Source organism: Nomascus leucogenys, chromosome 21 (genome assembly GCF_006542625.1).
Source record: "Nomascus leucogenys isolate Asia chromosome 21, Asia_NLE_v1, whole genome shotgun sequence".
Lineage (NCBI taxonomy): Eukaryota > Metazoa > Chordata > Mammalia > Primates > Hylobatidae > Nomascus > Nomascus leucogenys.
The window spans coordinates 82,001,893-82,019,595 of NC_044401.1; the positions used below are offsets into that span (position 1 = coordinate 82,001,893).

At 64.7% G+C, this 17,703-nt stretch overlaps 1 protein-coding gene across 1 annotated transcript in view; it reads left to right on the forward strand.

The window, feature by feature from the left end:
- The first annotated feature begins 418 nt into the window (after positions 1 to 418).
- MUC6 (mucin 6, oligomeric mucus/gel-forming) overlaps positions 419 to 17,703 on the forward strand; it is a 34,771-nt gene continuing 17,486 nt past the window's right edge. The window contains exons 1-29 of the mRNA XM_030802105.1: positions 419 to 1,290; positions 4,683 to 4,745; positions 5,646 to 5,886; positions 5,958 to 6,084; positions 6,423 to 6,513; positions 6,693 to 6,802; positions 6,969 to 7,176; positions 7,531 to 7,653; positions 8,170 to 8,290; positions 8,419 to 8,557; positions 8,635 to 8,739; positions 8,824 to 8,896; positions 9,002 to 9,139; positions 9,398 to 9,559; positions 9,727 to 9,821; positions 9,969 to 10,101; positions 10,269 to 10,518; positions 10,592 to 10,644; positions 10,735 to 10,844; positions 11,307 to 11,458; positions 11,644 to 11,785; positions 11,870 to 11,980; positions 12,417 to 12,602; positions 12,701 to 12,940; positions 13,681 to 13,837; positions 14,132 to 14,275; positions 16,353 to 16,415; positions 16,896 to 16,946; positions 17,379 to 17,546. Coding sequence (XP_030657965.1) covers positions 1,239 to 1,290; positions 4,683 to 4,745; positions 5,646 to 5,886; positions 5,958 to 6,084; positions 6,423 to 6,513; positions 6,693 to 6,802; positions 6,969 to 7,176; positions 7,531 to 7,653; positions 8,170 to 8,290; positions 8,419 to 8,557; positions 8,635 to 8,739; positions 8,824 to 8,896; positions 9,002 to 9,139; positions 9,398 to 9,559; positions 9,727 to 9,821; positions 9,969 to 10,101; positions 10,269 to 10,518; positions 10,592 to 10,644; positions 10,735 to 10,844; positions 11,307 to 11,458; positions 11,644 to 11,785; positions 11,870 to 11,980; positions 12,417 to 12,602; positions 12,701 to 12,940; positions 13,681 to 13,837; positions 14,132 to 14,275; positions 16,353 to 16,415; positions 16,896 to 16,946; positions 17,379 to 17,546 — 3,808 coding nt within the window. The 5' untranslated portion in view covers positions 419 to 1,238. The remainder of the gene's footprint in view (positions 1,291 to 4,682; positions 4,746 to 5,645; positions 5,887 to 5,957; positions 6,085 to 6,422; positions 6,514 to 6,692; positions 6,803 to 6,968; positions 7,177 to 7,530; positions 7,654 to 8,169; positions 8,291 to 8,418; positions 8,558 to 8,634; positions 8,740 to 8,823; positions 8,897 to 9,001; positions 9,140 to 9,397; positions 9,560 to 9,726; positions 9,822 to 9,968; positions 10,102 to 10,268; positions 10,519 to 10,591; positions 10,645 to 10,734; positions 10,845 to 11,306; positions 11,459 to 11,643; positions 11,786 to 11,869; positions 11,981 to 12,416; positions 12,603 to 12,700; positions 12,941 to 13,680; positions 13,838 to 14,131; positions 14,276 to 16,352; positions 16,416 to 16,895; positions 16,947 to 17,378; positions 17,547 to 17,703) is intronic.

Sequence of the window (17,703 nt, forward strand, 5' to 3'; positions counted from 1 at the left end):
TGGCAGGCTCGGGTCCCAGCCAGCGGGCTCAGCTCACCTGTGGGAAGGGGGTGCAGCCCCACGTGGGGAGCCCGGTCCAGGGGGACCAGGTGGCCTCGGGGTCCCTCCCGGCTAGGCCAGGATGCTGACATGTGGTGGGAGCAGCCCCGAGGCCAGCAAGGGCTGCTGTCGGTGTCGGGGGCCAAAATCCCCTTCGGGAGGGGTCCCTGGGCTCCCAAACGAGGCTGGGGCAATCCTGGCGACCGCTCAGACCTCCACCTCCCTCCCCCACTGCCAGCCACCAGCACCACCCCGATGTCACCAGACCTTGCCCTGGCCCCGGCCCCTCAGGCGTGGCACGTGCCTCCACAGGCGAGGCCCCCTGGTCATCCCAGTCCCTGCCCCTCTGCCTGAAGGGGTCAGGAGCGTACCAGCGACCCCACAGCCCCGCAGAGATGGCCCAGCAGACGAGCGGCCCCCGAGTTCCTGTGCCCAGGACGGCTGCCGACAGCGCTCGGAGGGGGAAGAAAACAGCTGTGGAGGGGTCTTCAGGAGCGAGCCTGGGACCCGGCGGGCTGCAAAGACACGGTAGCTCCTCAGGCCTCCAGGGCAGCCCGTCTGAGCCCCAAGGCTGCTGCCTGTCCCAGACGGCGGAGCCCCTGCTCCCCAACACCCCCGGCAAGGTCCCTCCCACTGGGTGATCTTTCCTGCTGGGCAGGGAACTCAGGGTGAGGGGTGGGCCCAGCGCCCTTCAGGGGGTCCTGGGATTCAGGTGCAGCAGGGTTCCCCCCAAGCTGGGTCAGCACTGGGATCCCCAGAAGGGGCAGAGAAGGTGCCCCAGGGCCCCCGACCTCCCCCAGCAGGCCCATCCCGGCCACCAGGCGTGTGGCTGACAGTGCCCACGTTGACCCAGCAGCGGGGAGGGCCCGGGCCGGGATGGCCCCATGCAGGGGGTGTTTGCAGGACCTTTGGGGGTGTGCATGCGTCAGCCCCCCACTGGGAGTGGGTGATAATGGGGCCGCTGCCTGCAGGATTTTCCAAAGAAAGCCGAGTCCTGATAAAGCAGGCCCAGATCCTGTTTGGCCACCGCTGCGCCCGCCGGCAGTGGTGATTAAGGGGCTGGACCGTGGGGCGCAGGCAGGTGTGGCGAGGGAGGGCCCGCCACCCTATATAAGGCACCCAGGACTGGCTGTTGGAGCCGCACAGGTGGCAGCAGCAGGCCTGCCGGGCCCAGCGCGAGCTCCTCTCCCCTGTGCACCATGCTCCGGCCGTGGCTGCTGCTGTCCTGTTGCGGAGCCCTGCTCAGCGCTGGTGAGTGAGGTCGAGGGGCGCCGGACACCGCGGTGCCCTCAGAGGGGCCCTGTGTGCAGGGGTCTCTGGGCCTTCTCGCCTCGCCAACTCGGCCGGCCCACATGGACGCTGATGGAGGGGAGGCCCCACCTCGGCTCCGTGACCAGCCCCCGCTGCCAGGCCCGGGTCCCCCCAGCAGCCACAGCGCTGGGCTCTGCCAGTTGCGGTCAGGGACCTCATGGGGCCTGGGCAGGGACGCCCTCCTGTGAGCTGGCACAGCGGCCAGCCGGGGAGGACACTCAGCTGGAGTGGGGTCCGGAGGTCCCGCAGGAACAGTGGGCTGCTGTGCTGGTGCCCAGGCCTGGTGCTCTCCCTCCCCGAGTGGGGTCCTGAGTCCTGAGAGGTCTCTGGAGTGTGGGGGACAGAGGCACAGTCTCTGCTGCCCTGGGCCTCGGTTTCCTAGTCTACAGAAGTGGGGGACGCTGCCTCCCCTGGTGTGGCCGCCGCCTCCCCTGGTGTGGCCGCCATCGGGGGAAGGGAGGGGAAGGTGTACAGCCATCCTGGGCTCAGAACCGCCGCAGGCAGCCTGCCCTCTCCCCCCGCTCTCCTACCCAGCTCAGGCAGGATCCAGGAGGGACTGACATCCTGGATCCTCTGCCAACCACCTGCCCTGTGGCTGCTGCAGGTGGCCACCAGTCCTGCCCCAGGCCCCCAGAAGGAGCCAGCCCCAAGGGGTCCCTCTGTGGCCACAGCCTGAGGCCTGGGGAGACCCCTCTTGCCAACCAAGGCACCAGCCCGAGGGCCTCTGTGTTCCCTGCTCCTCCTTCCTCTCCAAGCTGGCCCCTGACCCTCCTCCACAGCCGGGAGCCCCCTGGGGTGGATGCTGGCGGGACAGAGCTCGCCCTTGGAGCTGCTGCCAACCTGGGCACCTCGGGCTCAGAGCACAGTGGGACCCCCCCAGGGGTGCCCCACTGTAGGGTGCCCCAAGCCCGCCCCACCCCTTCTCTCCCTTGAAGCCCCTTCCCCACCACACTGGGCACCACCTTTCAACCGTGGGAGATGTGGGGGTCTCTGAACCCTCCCAGTGGTGCCGTCTGCTTGGGACCCCGGCCCCCACCTGCACACCTGGCACAGCTTGGGGACAAGTGCCAGGAAGTGGGGCTGAACTTGCAGCAGAGCGCGACCCCTAGTCCCTCGGGCCACCACTCTGGAGCCAGGGAGGGAGGTGTGGTGAAGCCCAGGGAGGCTGGAGGTCTCGGCTGTGGGCAGTGCAGAGGGTCGAGGGCCAAGTGGGGGTGTCCACCCATCACCCCAGCAAATAATCTCTAAGCGCTGTCTCTGCCAGCATGGGAGGGGCCTCAGCCGGCAGAGTGTGGGGTCGGACAGCCGGGCTGCAGGCCTGGGCCAAGGTGGGCCGGGAGGCAGGGGTGGGCGGCCGCCAAGCGTGCAGAAGGAACAGCGAGCACCTGCCGCCTCGTGCTCATCCAGGGGCTGAGAGGCCGGGGGTGGCGGACCAATCCACCCAGATACCCCTGGGCCTGGCCAAGGGATCAGCCGAGGGGAAGCACAGCCAGTCTGGGCAGGAACACAGGAGCCTCCCGCTGGGCTTCAGACAGAGCTGAAGGCAGCCGACTTGGAGCCAGTGGACTCGGGGAGCCTCCTGCGGGTGGAGCAGGGCGAGGGCGGTGGGGGGCACAGGGGATGCAGCAATGAGGCACCCATCCGGGACAGTGGAGCCAGCCTGGCAGGGCCGAGGGCACCGAAGCACGGGTCCGAGGTGTCTGTGCTGCAGCGGGGACGGCTCCCAAGTGCCATTCCCCCATCTGAAAGGTGGAGAGACTGAGTTGCAGGGGGCATTGCCCAGGGGAGACCGGTCACAGCTCTGCAGCCTCCAGAGGTGCTGGCCTAGCAGCGGGCAGCCAACTCCTCCTCCCGCTCAGAGCTCTCCCACCCCTCCCCGACCAGAGGCCAGCGAGGGCCCCGTCCCAGGAACCACTGAGTTCCACGGCTAAGGGTTCCGTGTGCTGCACGCTCCTACAGCAGGTGCTTCTGAGCCCTGTAGATCATCCCTGGAAGGAATGGTGGGGGTGCTGAGGACCACAACACCTACTGGGTGCCATGCCCACCCTAGTCTGGAGTAAACTCAGCTTACACTGGGGATAAGCCAGGTGCAGCCCATCAGAAAACAATCTCAAGGCCAAAGGGGACCACAGCCAAATATGTGTCCCACATATAGCCAAGGCTGGCATTCTCCTTAAATCCAGTCACTCAAATACCCGACCTCCTGCCTGTGCCAGAGAGGACTCACCCAGGCGGCCGGGGGACAGGCAGCCTGGCTCCTCCCTGGACCACAGGCAACACCATCCCCCAGCTGACAGGCCCCTGCCCCAGAGTCACAGGAGACACGGGTGTCCAGCAGTAATGGGACCAGCAACAAGTAAGTCCCAGAAAGTGGGCAGAGCCTGGGGTGGGAGCACAGGGGGGGAGTGGCAGGAACGGGATCTCTGAGCTACATCTGGAGGGAGATGCTGTGAGTGCCCTGCTAACCAATGGGCAGGGGCAAGGAGGGTCCCGGCCCCAAGAGGGGTCAGGAGAGGTCACAGGTCCTGCTCAGGTGCCCCACCAGCACTCAGACACTGGGGGCTCATGGGAGCCACAAGAAGGGCCATAGCCCCAGAGGCAGGGTCTGGGGAATGACCCAGAGGTGGGAGAAGTCTCCCTCTGGGTAAAGGGGGTGGGACCTGGGGGGTGTCAGCCCCACCCCAGCCTCTGGGAGTCAGGGTGGGACGTCCCCCGCTGCCCTGCCCTGGAGTCACCATGACTGGGCTATCTGGACGTTTCTCTGACAACAGTGGCCTCAGTGCCAGGCCTGACATCGAGGCTGTCTCAAGGCTGATGTGCAGGAAAGCGGCCATGTTTAGAGCCCCGGAGCCACTGAGAGCAGGGAGAACCGGCTGTGGGGCCTTGGCGCAGACCCCTCGGGGAAACCAGGCAGCCAAGCTGGGGAGGTGGGCACAGCCTGCTCTGTCGGCTCTGCTGTCAAGCCCCTGCCACCCACACCAGCCCCTCCTCACCCTGCCCAGAAGCCCCAGGGATGAGTACCCTGCACACAGGGTGCCTGTCATCTGCCGATGGTGTCTGGCAGATGACCGAGGGGCTGACGGCTGAACTGGAACTGAGTGGACAAACAAAGAAGTGAACGAGAGCAGGGAGGAAGCTGGGGCTTCTGAAGGACAGCACGGGAGGCCAAGCGCTTGGCTTGCTGTTGAGGCCTCGAGCCCCACGGGCCACGGACACTTCTTGCACGCCGAGTGTGTGCAGGGAAACGGGCGGAGCAGCCCTGAGCAGAGGTGAGCGGCGCCCTCAGGGACAACGGGGCAGCCCCACACTGACTGCGGGTCCCGTCCACACAGGTCTGGCCAACACCTCCTCCACCAGCCCAGGCCTCCAGAGGCTGAAGGACTCTCCCCAGACAGGTAAGAACATGGTGGCCACTGATCCTGCCGCCCAGACCACCCAGGCCCAATGTGCAGGAGAGAGGGGCCCAGAGCCCAGGTCACCCCCAAGACACACACATCCAACATACATACACACACATACATGCACCAACATGAACACACATGCACATGCACCCAACACACGCACATGCACACAGACCCAATACACACATGCATACACACCTGATATATGCATACACATGTACATGACACAGATGCATGAGCACACATCACGCACACATTCAACACACACTCTACACACAGACACACAACCCAACACACATGCACATGCACCCAACACACATAACCTACACACACACACCCAACACACATGTGCACACACACCCAACACCCATGCACACACATCCCAGACATGCAAACGTGCACACATACAACATGCACATGACTTACATATGTGCATGCACCCAACACACACACCCTACACACACATGCACACACCCAGCATGCACACACATGCACTCAACACACATGCCCAGCTCACACAAACACACACATGCATGCAACACAATCACACCCAACACACCTGCAGGTATGTATCATACACACCTACACAGCCCTCCAACACACATGGACACACCTGACACACATGTATGCACACACCCCGAGACACGCACATATGTGCACACACACACACCACATACGTGTACCCCCACACACGTGTGTACATATGCCCACAGCAGTGCTGACTCCTGGCCAGGCATATACCATAGCACTCAGGTTCATTGGATGCCTGGGGTTTCCACAGCCTGGCCCCAACTCAAAAACCCTGGCCCAGGGAGACAAGCGACCTCCCTCCCTGCCCTAGCCCTGCCTGGCCAGGATGGTGGCGACACAGGGCTGTGTCTGCTCTCTCTGCAGCCCCGGATAAAGGCCAGTGCTCCACGTGGGGGGCCGGTCACTTCTCCACCTTCGACCACCATGTGTACTACTTCTCGGGGACGTGCAACTACATCTTCGCGGCCACCTGCAAGGACGCCTTCCCTACCTTCAGTGTCCAGCTGCGGCGAGGCCCAGACGGGAGCATCTCACGGATCATCGTGGAGCTGGGGGCCTCTGTCGTCACCGTGAGCGAAGCCACCATCTCAGTCAAGGACATCGGGTAGGTCAGGGGGGCCGGGGCCCGGGGGCCAGAGGACTGAGGGGTGACCACCGACTGCCCTCACCCCACAGGGTCGTCAGCCTGCCCTACACCAGCAATGGGCTCCAGATCACACCCTTTGGCCAGAGCGTGCGGCTGGTGGCCAAGCAGCTGGAGCTGGAGCTGGAAGTCGTGTGGGGTCCTGACAGCCACCTCATGGTGAGGAGAGAGGGGCCAGGGTGGGCCTGGAGACCCGCAGCACTGGGGGGCAGGTGGGACTCGGGAAGGGCTGCCCTCCTTGGGGGTCCCGGCCAGCCCTCAGGCTGCCATGCAGCCAGGCCCTTCGTGCCAAGCAGTGCTGACCCCTGGCCAGCAACATGAGCCAGGACTAGGTTTTGTAGGTGACTCGGCTTCTCCGCTGGAAAATTAGGCTCCCACAAGAAGAGGCAGATGAGCAATGGGGGGATGATGGGGGCTCTGGGTCCAGGAGCAGGAATTGAGAGCCCTCCACAGCGGATGAGAGGCCCCCTGGCCCCCAGCAGAGCTGTCTCCCGCAGGTTCTGGTGGAGCAGAAGTACATGGGTCAGATGTGCGGGCTTTGCGGGAACTTTGATGGGAAGGTGACCAACGAGTTTGTCAGTGAGGAGGGTAGGTGGGGGAGCCTCTGGAGGGCCTCTGGGGGGCCTCTAGGTGGGGCCAGGGCTGGGGGGCCTCTGTTCTGAGCAAGGAGGGTAGGTGGGGGGCAGGGCTGGGGGCCTCCAGGTGGGGGGCAGGTGGGCCTCTGAGGCCCAGCCCCCACGGTGCTGACCCCCATTCTGCACCCCCAGGCAAGTTCCTGGAACCCCACAAGTTCACTGCCCTCCAGAAGCTGGACGACCCCGGCGAGATCTGCACCTTGGAGGACGTCCCCAGCACCCACGTCCGGCAGGCCCAGCATGTAAGCAAGGGGGCTCCAGGTGGGGCTGACCCCAGGTCTGACAGGGTCGCCGAGACCACCAAGGGCCCCCACAAGCAGCCCCATCACATACGCCCTACCCGACCTCCCCAGTCGTGGTGGCATGGGGTGTGGCCTTTGCCCCCATGACCCTGAGTGGCCCTCCCAGGCCCGGATCTGCACCCAGCTGCTGACCCTGGTGGCCCCTGAGTGCAGCGTGTCCAAGGAGCCCTTCGTGCTAAGCTGCCAGGTGGACGTGGCCGCAGCCACCCAGACAGGCCCTCAGAACAGCAGCTGCGCCACCCTGTCCGAGTACTCCCGCCAATGCAGCATGGTGGGCCAGCCCGTCCGCCGCTGGCGGGGCCCCGGCCTGTGCTGTGAGTCCACGGAAGGGAGGGGGAGGGGTGGGGAGGCCGAGGGCTCCAGACCCAGCTCTCCCAGCCCCTGGACTGCCTGACGTGACGCCTGCATCCCTCCTGGTCTGAGGTCCTCGCTGCTGCTTCTAGATGGAGGAGGGGCTGGGCTAAGTCCTCCACCAAGCTGGGGTGGGGCAGGGAGGGGTGGGGGGTGGGGCAAGGAGGGGTGGGGGGGTGAGGGGGTGGGGCAGGGAGGGGTGGGGGGTGGGGGGTGGGGCAAGGAGGGGTGGGGGGGTGGGGCAGGGAGGGGTGGGGGGTTGGGCCAGGGAGGGGTGGGGGGTGGGACCCTCTCACTGGAGCCACGTGTGCCCACAGCCGTGGGTCAGTGCCCGGCCAACCAGGTGTACCAGGAGTGCGGCTCGGCCTGCGTGAAGACCTGCTCCAACCCGCAGCACAGCTGCTCCAGCTCCTGCACCTTCGGGTGCTTCTGCCCGGAAGGTGAGGGCAGTCGCAGGCACTCACTCTCCCTGGGACCCCTGGAGAGAGTACAGGGACAAGGGGACGTTAGACCCCACCCACCCCGACCCGGCTCACCCCAACATTCCTCCGTCTGAGTCCCAGCTCCGGCGCCTCTTGCCCTGGGACAGACTTTTCCCGCCCGCACGCTTACAGCCTGCAGGTCCCCCAGCCATGGCCACCCCTGCAAACCCACAGGCAGTGAGGGCTGCTCACTGGGATCTAGGAGCTGCCAAGAGAAGGCAGAGTTTGAGCTGGGCCCAAGGGACAGTTACACGTCCCTGCCTGCTGGAGGCCACCACTCACCAAGAACCTGGCCTGGGCACATTGGCACGAGGGGCTGTGCATGCCCAGGGCCTGGCATAGAGTTGTGAATGCAAGTGCAGCTGGAGTGAGAAGTCACGGCCCAGGCTGGATGGGGCGTCTCCCTGGAGCCAGGGAGGGGAGAGTGGGAGACTGTCAGTCCCACCCAAGCCCCAAGAAGACCCTCTCCTGCAGGTACGGTCCTCAATGACCTCTCCAATAACCACACCTGCGTGCCCATCGCCCAGTGCCCCTGTGTGCTCAACGGTGCCATGTATGCCCCCGGGGAGGTCACAGTAGCCGCCTGCCAAACCTGGTGAGTGAGGCGCTGGAGGGGGCTCTGGCCAGCCGGCAGGGGTTCCGCTGGCCTAGGGTGGGCAGGGGTGTGCTGTCCGGCTCCAGCGGCCCTGCCCACCATGCCACTGCCCCCACGCCCACCCACAGCCGGTGCACCCTGGGCCGCTGGGCGTGCACGGAGCGGCCATGCCCCGGCCACTGCTCCCTGGAAGGTGGCTCCTTTGTCACCACGTTCGATGCCATGCCCTACCGCTTCCACGGCACCTGCACCTACATCCTCCTCCAGGTAGGACGAGCCCTGTGGCCCATGGCGGGAGGCACTCCCGGTGACCCCACCCGTGTCTGAGCCCCACTCCCTCGCAGAGCCCCCAGCTTCCCGAGGACGGTGCCCTCATGGCTGTGTATGACAAGTCCGGCTTCTCACACTCTGAGACCTCCCTGGTGGCTGTGGTCTACCTCTCCAGGCAGGTAAGGCCTTTCCTGCGCCCGTTCCTGCCAGCAGGGCTCCGCTCCCTGGTGCCTGCGCCCTGACTCAGGCCACCCTCTCTCCAGGACAAAATTGTGATCTCTCAGGACGAGGTGGTCACCAACAACGGAGAAGCCAAGTGGCTGCCGTACAAGACTCGTACGTCCTGGCCCAGTCCGTGACCCCCCAGAGCTGTGCCTTTGGGGTGGGCTGCAGTGGGCGGGGAGGGGGCCCAGACGGCCCATTGAGCACTGCGTCCTGCAGGCAACATCACGGTCTTCAGGCAGACGTCTACTCACCTCCAGATGGCCACCAGCTTCGGGCTGGAGCTCGTGGTCCAGCTGCGCCCCGTCTTCCAGGCCTATGTCACTGTTGGGCCCCAGTTCAGAGGTCAGACCAGAGGTGAGTCCCTGCCCCTCCAGGTGGCCCTGTTGCCTCATCCCTACAGGATCTGGCCATGACCAGGGGAGGAGAAAGGTCCAAGAGAGGTTCACACAACCCTCTGTGTCTGGGGAGCCCCCGGGGGTAACAGGCATGTGTGGCCCCCGCAGCCTCTCACCCAGGGCACTGTTAGAGGAAGGACAGGAGCTCCAGGGCGTGTGGGCAGGAATGGGTGCGGGAGGGATGGGCTCAAGTCGAGCTGACGCCCCGCCGGCTCAGGGCTCTGTGGCAACTTCAATGGGGACACGACGGATGACTTCACCACCAGCGTGGGTATCGCCGAGGGCACCGCCACGCTGTTTGTGGACTCCTGGCGGGCGGGGAACTGTCCGGCCGCTCTGGAGCGTGAGACTGACCCCTGCTCCATGAGCCAGCTCAACAGTGAGTGTCTGGCCCCCCACTCCCCCGGCTGCCCCCGCAGCGCACACAGTTCTGACAGACCCCTGGACTCGACCACAGGCCTAGCTGCCAGGGTGGGGGGTCCCTGGGAGGAGCCGTGGCTGGAATGGGGAGGGGCCAGGACTCACGCCCGGGCCTGTCGTCCCCAGAGGTGTGTGCGGAGACCCACTGCTCCGTGCTGCTGAGGACAGGCACGGTGTTCGAGAGGTGCCACGCCACAGTGAACCCTGCGCCCTTCTACAAGGTGAGGGCCCGAGGGTGTCTTGGGAGGGCTGCAGAGGAGGCCGTGGTGGCTGACAAGGTCTCAGGCACCCAAGGGCATAGGTCTGGGACCCCCACGTCCCCAGGGCAGGGTGCCTGCCACCAGCGCATGCTGGCTCTCTGCCCGCAGAGGTGCGTGTACCAGGCCTGCAACTACGAGGAGACCTTTCCCCACATCTGCGCCGCCCTGGGAGACTACGTACACGCCTGCTCCTCTCGGGGCGTCCTGCTCTGGGGCTGGAGAAGCAGTGTGGACAACTGCAGTGAGTGCCCAATGGGGCTTAAGCAGGGTCACGGCAGGCTGGGCTCACGAGGGGGTGTCCTGGGGCCCCAAGCTCTGAGGCTCTGCAGTGCCCTGCAGGCAGCGGAACCCAAGCTCGCCCTCCCGGCCGCCCCCTCCCAGGGGGTCTGATGCCTGTGTCCCCAACAGCCGTCCCCTGCACGGGCAACACCACCTTCAGCTACAACAGCCAAGCCTGTGAGCGCACCTGCCTGTCGCTGTCGGACCGTGCCGCCGAGTGCCACCCCAGCGCCGTGCCCGTGGACGGTTGCAACTGCCCCAATGGCACCTACCTGAACCACAAGGGCGAGTGTGTGCGCAAGGCCCAGTGCCCGTGCACACTGGAGGGTTACAAGTTCATCCTGGCCGAGCAGTCCACCGTCATCAACGGCGTCACCTGGTGAGGGACCAGGCAGGGGCCGGGCGGGGGTCCCTGCCAGGCCCCGGGGGCTCACGCAGCCTCTCTCTTGCAGCCACTGCATCAACGGGCGGCTGAGTTGCCCGCAGCGGCCACAGATGTTCCTGGGTACGTACAGCAGCGCCGGCCACAGGCTGGGACTGTGAGGGGCCCCAGCTTCCTCTGAGTGTCCTGACTGCACACCCCTCTTTCCTGCAGCCTCCTGCCAGGCCCCTAAGACCTTCGAGTCCTGCAGCCAGTCCTCCGAGAACAAGTTTGGGGCGGCCTGTGCCCCCACATGCCAGATGCTGGCCACCGGTGTTGCCTGCGTAAGGGGGCACGCGAGGAGCGGGGATAACGCCCAGGCCCCAGCTGAACCCTGAGGGGGTTTCCACAGAACTCCAGGAGACCCGGCCACATTCTGCCCTGCGGCGGGTGCCTGGGGCGGGCCACGAGGTGGGAGCGGCCCTGTGGCTGGGCAGCTGGAGGCCCCGGGGGCTCGTCTGCAGGGCTCCCTGAGGACAGTGGGCACTAGCTTGGGGAGGGTGGGCTGCCCACGTGTGGGGGTGAGTACAGCAGCCCAGCCGTGTGCACTGGGTCCCAGGACCTTCCACGAGGTGGGGGAAACTTTGCTAAGGCAGTAAGCCCAGCTGCCCACAAAGGCCACAGAGCAGGGCTGTATTCAGGGAGAGGGCCTGGGAGACACGCCGGGCGGTCTCAGAGGCGCCCACGGCTGGGCAGCGGCTGGCTGAGGCCACCCTCCCAGGAGCCACTGACCTGCCTCCCTCCAGGTGCCCACCAAGTGTGAGCCTGGCTGTGTCTGCGCCGAGGGCCTCTACGAGAATGCCGACGGGCAGTGTGTGCCCCCCGAGGAGTGCCCGTGTGAGTTCTCGGGGGTCTCCTACCCTGGAGGAGCTGAGCTCCACACTGACTGCAGGACCTGGTGAGACAAAGCCTCACTTCAGACGCCCTGGGCTCCTGGGGCCTTCTGGGGCAGGCGGGGGCTGCCCGGGGTGGGGCTGTCCCAGAGGCGGGGGCGTCCAGAGGTGCAGCCTGGCCTCTCCAGGGACCACACCCAGTATGGCAGGAGGGCCGGGGCCTGCCATCCACACCCTGCTGTCTCCACAGCACCTGCTCGAGGGGGAGGTGGGCCTGCCAGCAGGGCACCCACTGCCCATCCACCTGCACCCTCTACGGGGAGGGCCACGTCATCACCTTCGACGGCCAGCGTTTCGTATTCGACGGCAACTGCGAGTACATCCTGGCCACGGTAACCACCGGGCGCGGAGCCGCAGGGGCCAGGGACCCAGAGGCACGGCCCCCAGGGCTCCTCCTCAGCGCCCTCTCCCTGCAGGACGGCTGTGGTGTCAACGATTCACAGCCCACCTTCAAGATCCTGACAGAGAACGTCATCTGTGGGAACTCCGGGGTCACGTGCTCACGGGCCATCAAGATCTTCCTAGGGGTGAGCAGCCGGGCAGACTCTGGCAGGGCAGGACGGGCGGTAGGGCCCCTGCCACACAGCTGGATCCTGCCCACTGGAGCCTCCAGGTCCTGCCCCGAGGTGCAGCCCTCCCCGCCTGCCTCTCCTTGAGGGGTGCCTGCTGCCCCTCCCGGGCCAGACGCTCAGGACCAGGGGTGTTTGTCCCCCACAAGGTTTCAGGGGCTGCGGAATGTCTCCCAGGCAGAGGGGAGGGACTCTCCAGGAAGCCCGAGCTTCAGCCCTCAGCCCTGTGCCAGGCATGCCAGGCCCTTCTGCCTCGAGCTGGCTCTCAGCAGGCACTCCTGTGCATGGCCTTAACAGACCTGGGCAGCTCTGTCTCCGAGAGCTCGGTCCAGCACGGCCGTGCCAGGGGCCGGGGGAGACAGACAGGCAGTCCTATGCCAACCCCACCCCACAGGGCCTGTCCGTGGTGCTGGCAGACAGAAACTACACAGTCACCGGGGAGGAGCCCCACGTGCAGCTCGGGGTGACGCCAGGTGCGCTGAGCCTTGTCGTGGACATCAGCGTCCCCGGGAGGTACAACCTGACGCTCATCTGGAACAGGCACATGACCGTCCTCATCAGGATCGCCCGTGCCTCCCAGGTACCGCACGCCCTCTGCGTCCTCCCAGGCCCTCCCTGACACAGGGGCGGAGACAGATGGCATGGCCCCTGGGCCCGGCCTGATGCCGCTGCCTGCAGGATCCCCTCTGCGGCTTGTGTGGCAACTTCAATGGGAACATGAAGGATGACTTCGAGACACGCAGCAGGTATGTGGCGTCCAGCGAGCTGGAGTTTGTGAACTCGTGGAAGGAGAGCCCGCTGTGCGGGGACGTGAGCTTCGTGGCGGACCCCTGCAGTCTCAACGCCTTCCGGCGCTCCTGGGCCGAGCGCAAGTGCAGCATCATCAACAGCCAGACCTTTGCCGCCTGCCACAGCAAGGTGGGCACCGGGCACGAGGGCTGTGCGCCTGTTCCTCCACAAATGTCCAGTGGGGGCGGGGGAGGGGGTGGGGAAGCCAGGCACGGTTCTCCCTCCATGGGATCCCAGACTAGCCAGGTCAGGGTGCAGAGAGGTTCAGACCCTCTGCCTGGGCGCAGGGCCCTGATGTGGGGCCGACTCGTGCACTGTGGCTGTTTAGCAGCCCCCTGGCCTCTGCCCACCAGATGCCAATAGCACCCCCAGACAGTGCCATGAGTCCCCTGGGGCAGCATCGCCTGGTGGGCCCCCTGCTCAGGAGCCGGTGGTCAGGGAGACCGCCAGGATGCAGGGCGTGCACTTCCCAGCCCAGGGTGTGATCCGGACATCATGACGCAGTAAGAACTGAGAGGACGGGGGCACCCCGTGGTGGAACAGCATGGCACTGGCCCGCTGAATGTGAGCGTGACATGGGGGGAGCGGAGACCCTGGGCAGGGCTGCAGTGGCCATGGTTAGCAGCAGCGGCACCTTGGTCCCGATGGCGGTTCTCAAGGCGCGAGCTCGGGTCAGGCCTCCGTGGCAGCATCGGCTCCGGGAGCGTGGCTGGCGGTCAGGGCTGAGGTCCACGTGGTGCCACTCACCGAGTCCGAGCGCCCTTACCGCCACACTCCGGCCTGACCACACTGAGGGCCCTGCAGGTGGCAAAGCCTGGTACGCCGCCATCCCTCGGCGGCCAGACACTGATTGGCACACGCCCCTGCAGGTATACCACCTGCCCTACTACGAGGCCTGCGTGCGCGACGCATGTGGGTGTGACAGTGGCGGGGACTGTGAGTGTCTGTGCGATGCCGTGGCTGCCTACGCCCAAGCCTGTCTGGACAAGGGTGTGTGCGTGGACTGGAGGACCCCGGACTTCTGCCGTGAGTGACCACCCCACCCACAGGTTGCTCCAGCCCCTGCCACCCAGCACCACCAAGGGCCGGCGCAGAGCTGCCCTTGCCCACAGGCCCTTCTCCCTGGACAGGCGCCGGGCTGTGCCCTGCAGGGCCACCCTGGCCCTCCCGCAGCCCCCAGCTGCCCAGGGGAAGCTCCACCAAGAGGGCCCAGACCCTCCCCGCCCACGCTCAGGTTCCACGCATGCCCAGGGGAACCACCGGGCCAGGGCCAGGGCCAGGGCCAGGAACCCCACCCGCTGACGGCTCTCTTCCTCCCAGCCATCTACTGCGGCTTCTACAACACGCACACGCAGGACAGCCATGGCGAGTACCAGTACACACAGGAGGCCAACTGCACGTGGCACTACCAGCCCTGCCTCTGCCCCAGCCAGCCACAGAGCGTCCCAGGCAGCAACATCGAAGGTGCCAGGTGGCGGGGAGGCAATGCAGATACACAGGGGGACCCATTCACTCATTCATGCACATTCATTCATTCACACACATTCATGCATTCACACATTCATTCATTCATGCTCATTAATTCACACATTCATTAATTTGCGCACATTCATTCACACATTCATTCAGTCACGCACATTCACATTCATTCATGCAGATTCATGCACATTCATTCACCCATATTCATTCATTCACGCACATTTGTTCATCCACTCACACACACTCATGCACATTCATTCACACACATTCACGCACATTCATTCACATTCACTCCACACACATTCATCCATTCACACTCATTCACTCACGCACACTCATTCAACATATTCACGCTCATTCACATTCATTCATTCACGCATTCACTCAACACATTCACACACATTCATTCATGCTCATTCACACATTCACGCACATTCATGCACACTCACGCAGATTCATGCATTTACGCACATTTGTTCATTCACTCACGCACATTCACTCATGCACATTCATGCACATTCAACATTCATTCACGCACACTCATTCACACATATTCATTCATTCATTCATTCATTCATTCATGCTTGCTTATTCATGCACACTCGCTCATACACACACACGCACATTCATGCATTCATTTGCACATTCATTCTTTCACACACAGTCACTCAGCAGATGCGTCCTGAGCACCTCTGTCCTCCAGGCCGGTTCCAGGTCAGGGGACCTGGCCTTACACAAAACAAACAGTCCTGCACCCTGGAGTTTCCCTCCCAGCCAGGGAGAGGTGCTTAAGGAGGCAGACCCAGTGTCGGCTGAGGCGCCCACCACGGAGGGGAGAAAGGCAGGCTGGGGTGGGAGAGCCACAGGCTTTTGTGCCACACAGGGTGGTTGGGGCCCTTGGTGGGAGGCAGATGTGAGGGCGAGGATGGGAAAAGTGAGGAGGGGAGCCAGGAAAGTGTCCAGAGGAGCAGCCAGGAGCAGCCTCATGCCCAGAACCCTTGAGAAAGCCAGGGCAGTGGGCAGAGCGAGCGGGTGAGGGGTGCAGGGCTACAGAGGGCAGAGAGAGCGAGTGAGGGGTGCGGGGCTGCAGAGGGCAGAGGGAGCGAGTGAGGGGCACGGCGCTGCAGAGGGCAGAGGGAGCGAGTGAGGGGGTGGGGCTGCAGAGGGCAGAGCGAGCGAGTGAGGGGCGCGGGGCTGCAGAGGGCAGAGCGAGCGAGTGAGGGGCGCGGGGCTGCAGAGGGCAGAGCGAGCGAGTGAGGGGCGCGGGGCTGCAGAGGGCAGAGGGAGCGAGTGAGGGGTGCGGGGCTGCAGAGGGGTGTGGGGTACATAGACATGTGGGGTGGGGTGTGGCTGGGAGGCAGGGGTCTTTGTGAGGCCTGTGGCTGCCCCAAGACAGAGGTCTGAATGCAGAGGGTCCTGGGATTAAAAGGTCCTGGCCCAAGCGGTAGAGAAGGGTGGTGTCTGGAGCCATCCGGACACACAGGGGACAGATGTGTTGGGGCTCAGGAGGGCAATGCAGGGCACCTGCATCGGACAGCACAGAAGAGGAGCCGGTGTCTGAGGTCCAGGGGGAGGTGAGGACTGGAAGATGGCATTGAAGCCCCAGCCCCGGGTGATAAGCAAGGGATGAGAGACCAAGGCCTGAGGAAGGCATGGCAGGAAAGGAGGGGCTTAGAGCAAGGTGTGCGGGTGAAACTGTAATCCCAGCACTCTGGGAGGCCGAGGCAGGAAGATCACCTGAGGTCAAGAGTTTGAGACCAGCCTGGCCAACATGGCAAAGCCCCATCACTACTAAAAATCCAAAAATTAGCCAGGCGTCATGGCATGCGCCTGTAATTGCAGCTACTTGGGAGGCTGAGGCAGGAGAATCACTTGAATCCAGGAGGCAGAGGTTGCAGTGAGCTAAGATTGTGCCGCTGCACTCCAGCCTGGGTGACAGAGCAAGACTCTGTCTCAAAAAAAAAAAAAAAGGCAGAGAGGAAGGAGGCCGCCAGGGCAGGAAACACACAGGTGGGCCTGGCTGGCCACCGGTCAGACAGAGCCTGGCTGTTCTCCACCCTAGGCTGCTACAACTGCTCCCAGGATGAGTACTTCGACCACGAGGAGGGGGTGTGCGTGCCCTGCAGTAAGTCCAGTCGGCTGCCCTGAGAACCCTGCCCCTGCCTGCATGCAGGCAGAAAGCACATCCTCATCCCACAAACAAGGGAGAGAGCCCTCGGGGGCTGTGAGCCCTTACGTGAGCTCTGGGACTCCACTCTCCGGGACCCTGGCCACTTGGGTCTCCAGAGACTCAGGCAGCCTCCAGCCCATGGCAGCCGAGAGAAAAATACACAGCACTGAACCCCGCTGGGCCTTCCCGTCCCCTCTGCCACCAGCCCCCAGCTCCCCCTACCCTCACCAGGCCTGCCAGGGTGCCTGGGGTAGAGAGTGGGAATCATCCTGGGAAGGAGAAAGGGAGAGAGGGGAGGGTGGGCTCCCAGCCCCTCCAGTCCCCTCCACCCCAGCCTTGGTAAGCGTCTCTGACTCAGGCCCTCGGAGCTCCCGGAGGCCCCACGGGGTGGGGAGGCTTCGAGAACCACAGGGAGCTGACCCCGTCTTCTTGCAGTGCCGCCCACCACGCCGCAGCCGCCCACCACGCCGCAGCCGCCCACCACAGGTGAATGCACACACACTAGGTGCCAAGGTGACGCAGGCCCTTTCCTGGGCTCCCCTTGGCTCCCTGGAGAGATCTGTCGGGTGGGAAGCAGGGAGGGGGCAGGCAGTACCTGTGCCCTTCCCAGGTCTAACCTGGCAATCAGAGTCGGGGAGGAGCTCAGCCCACAGCCAGGAAGCAGCCTGGTCCCCGTGGCCCTGGCGGGACCCACAGATGAGCACAGAGTGGGGCCTCAACAGGTGACCCCCGCCATGCAGAAGGCCCAGCCAGGAGCCAGGCTGCACTCAGAGGGCCATGGGCCAGCCCTCAACTGTGTGACCAGCATATCGGCCCATGCAGGGCTGCCCGGCTTCAGGGTCAAGCAGGCAGAGGGGAGGGTGCTCCCCAAGGATGTGCCGGTGCCCTGCAGCCCTGATGGCATGTCCGCCCACCCAGGCTCACGGCCCACACAAGTCTGGCCCATGACGGGAACCTCCACCACCATCGGGCTTCTCAGCTCCACCGGACCCACACCCAGCTCTAATCGCACCCCTGCCAGCCCCACCCAGACACCCCTCCTTCCAGCCACGCTCACATCCATCAAGCCCATGGCCTCCTCGGGAGGTAAGGAGCCTCCAGCTAAGCCCATGGAGAGGGCAGCTGCAGGGGGTTCTAGGTACACCGCTGGGGTGGGCTCAGGGATGGCCCTGCTTCCTGGCTCAGATCTGCCACTAAGCAGATTCTCAGCATAGAATTTCCTATGCTTGGGAGCCAAACGGGA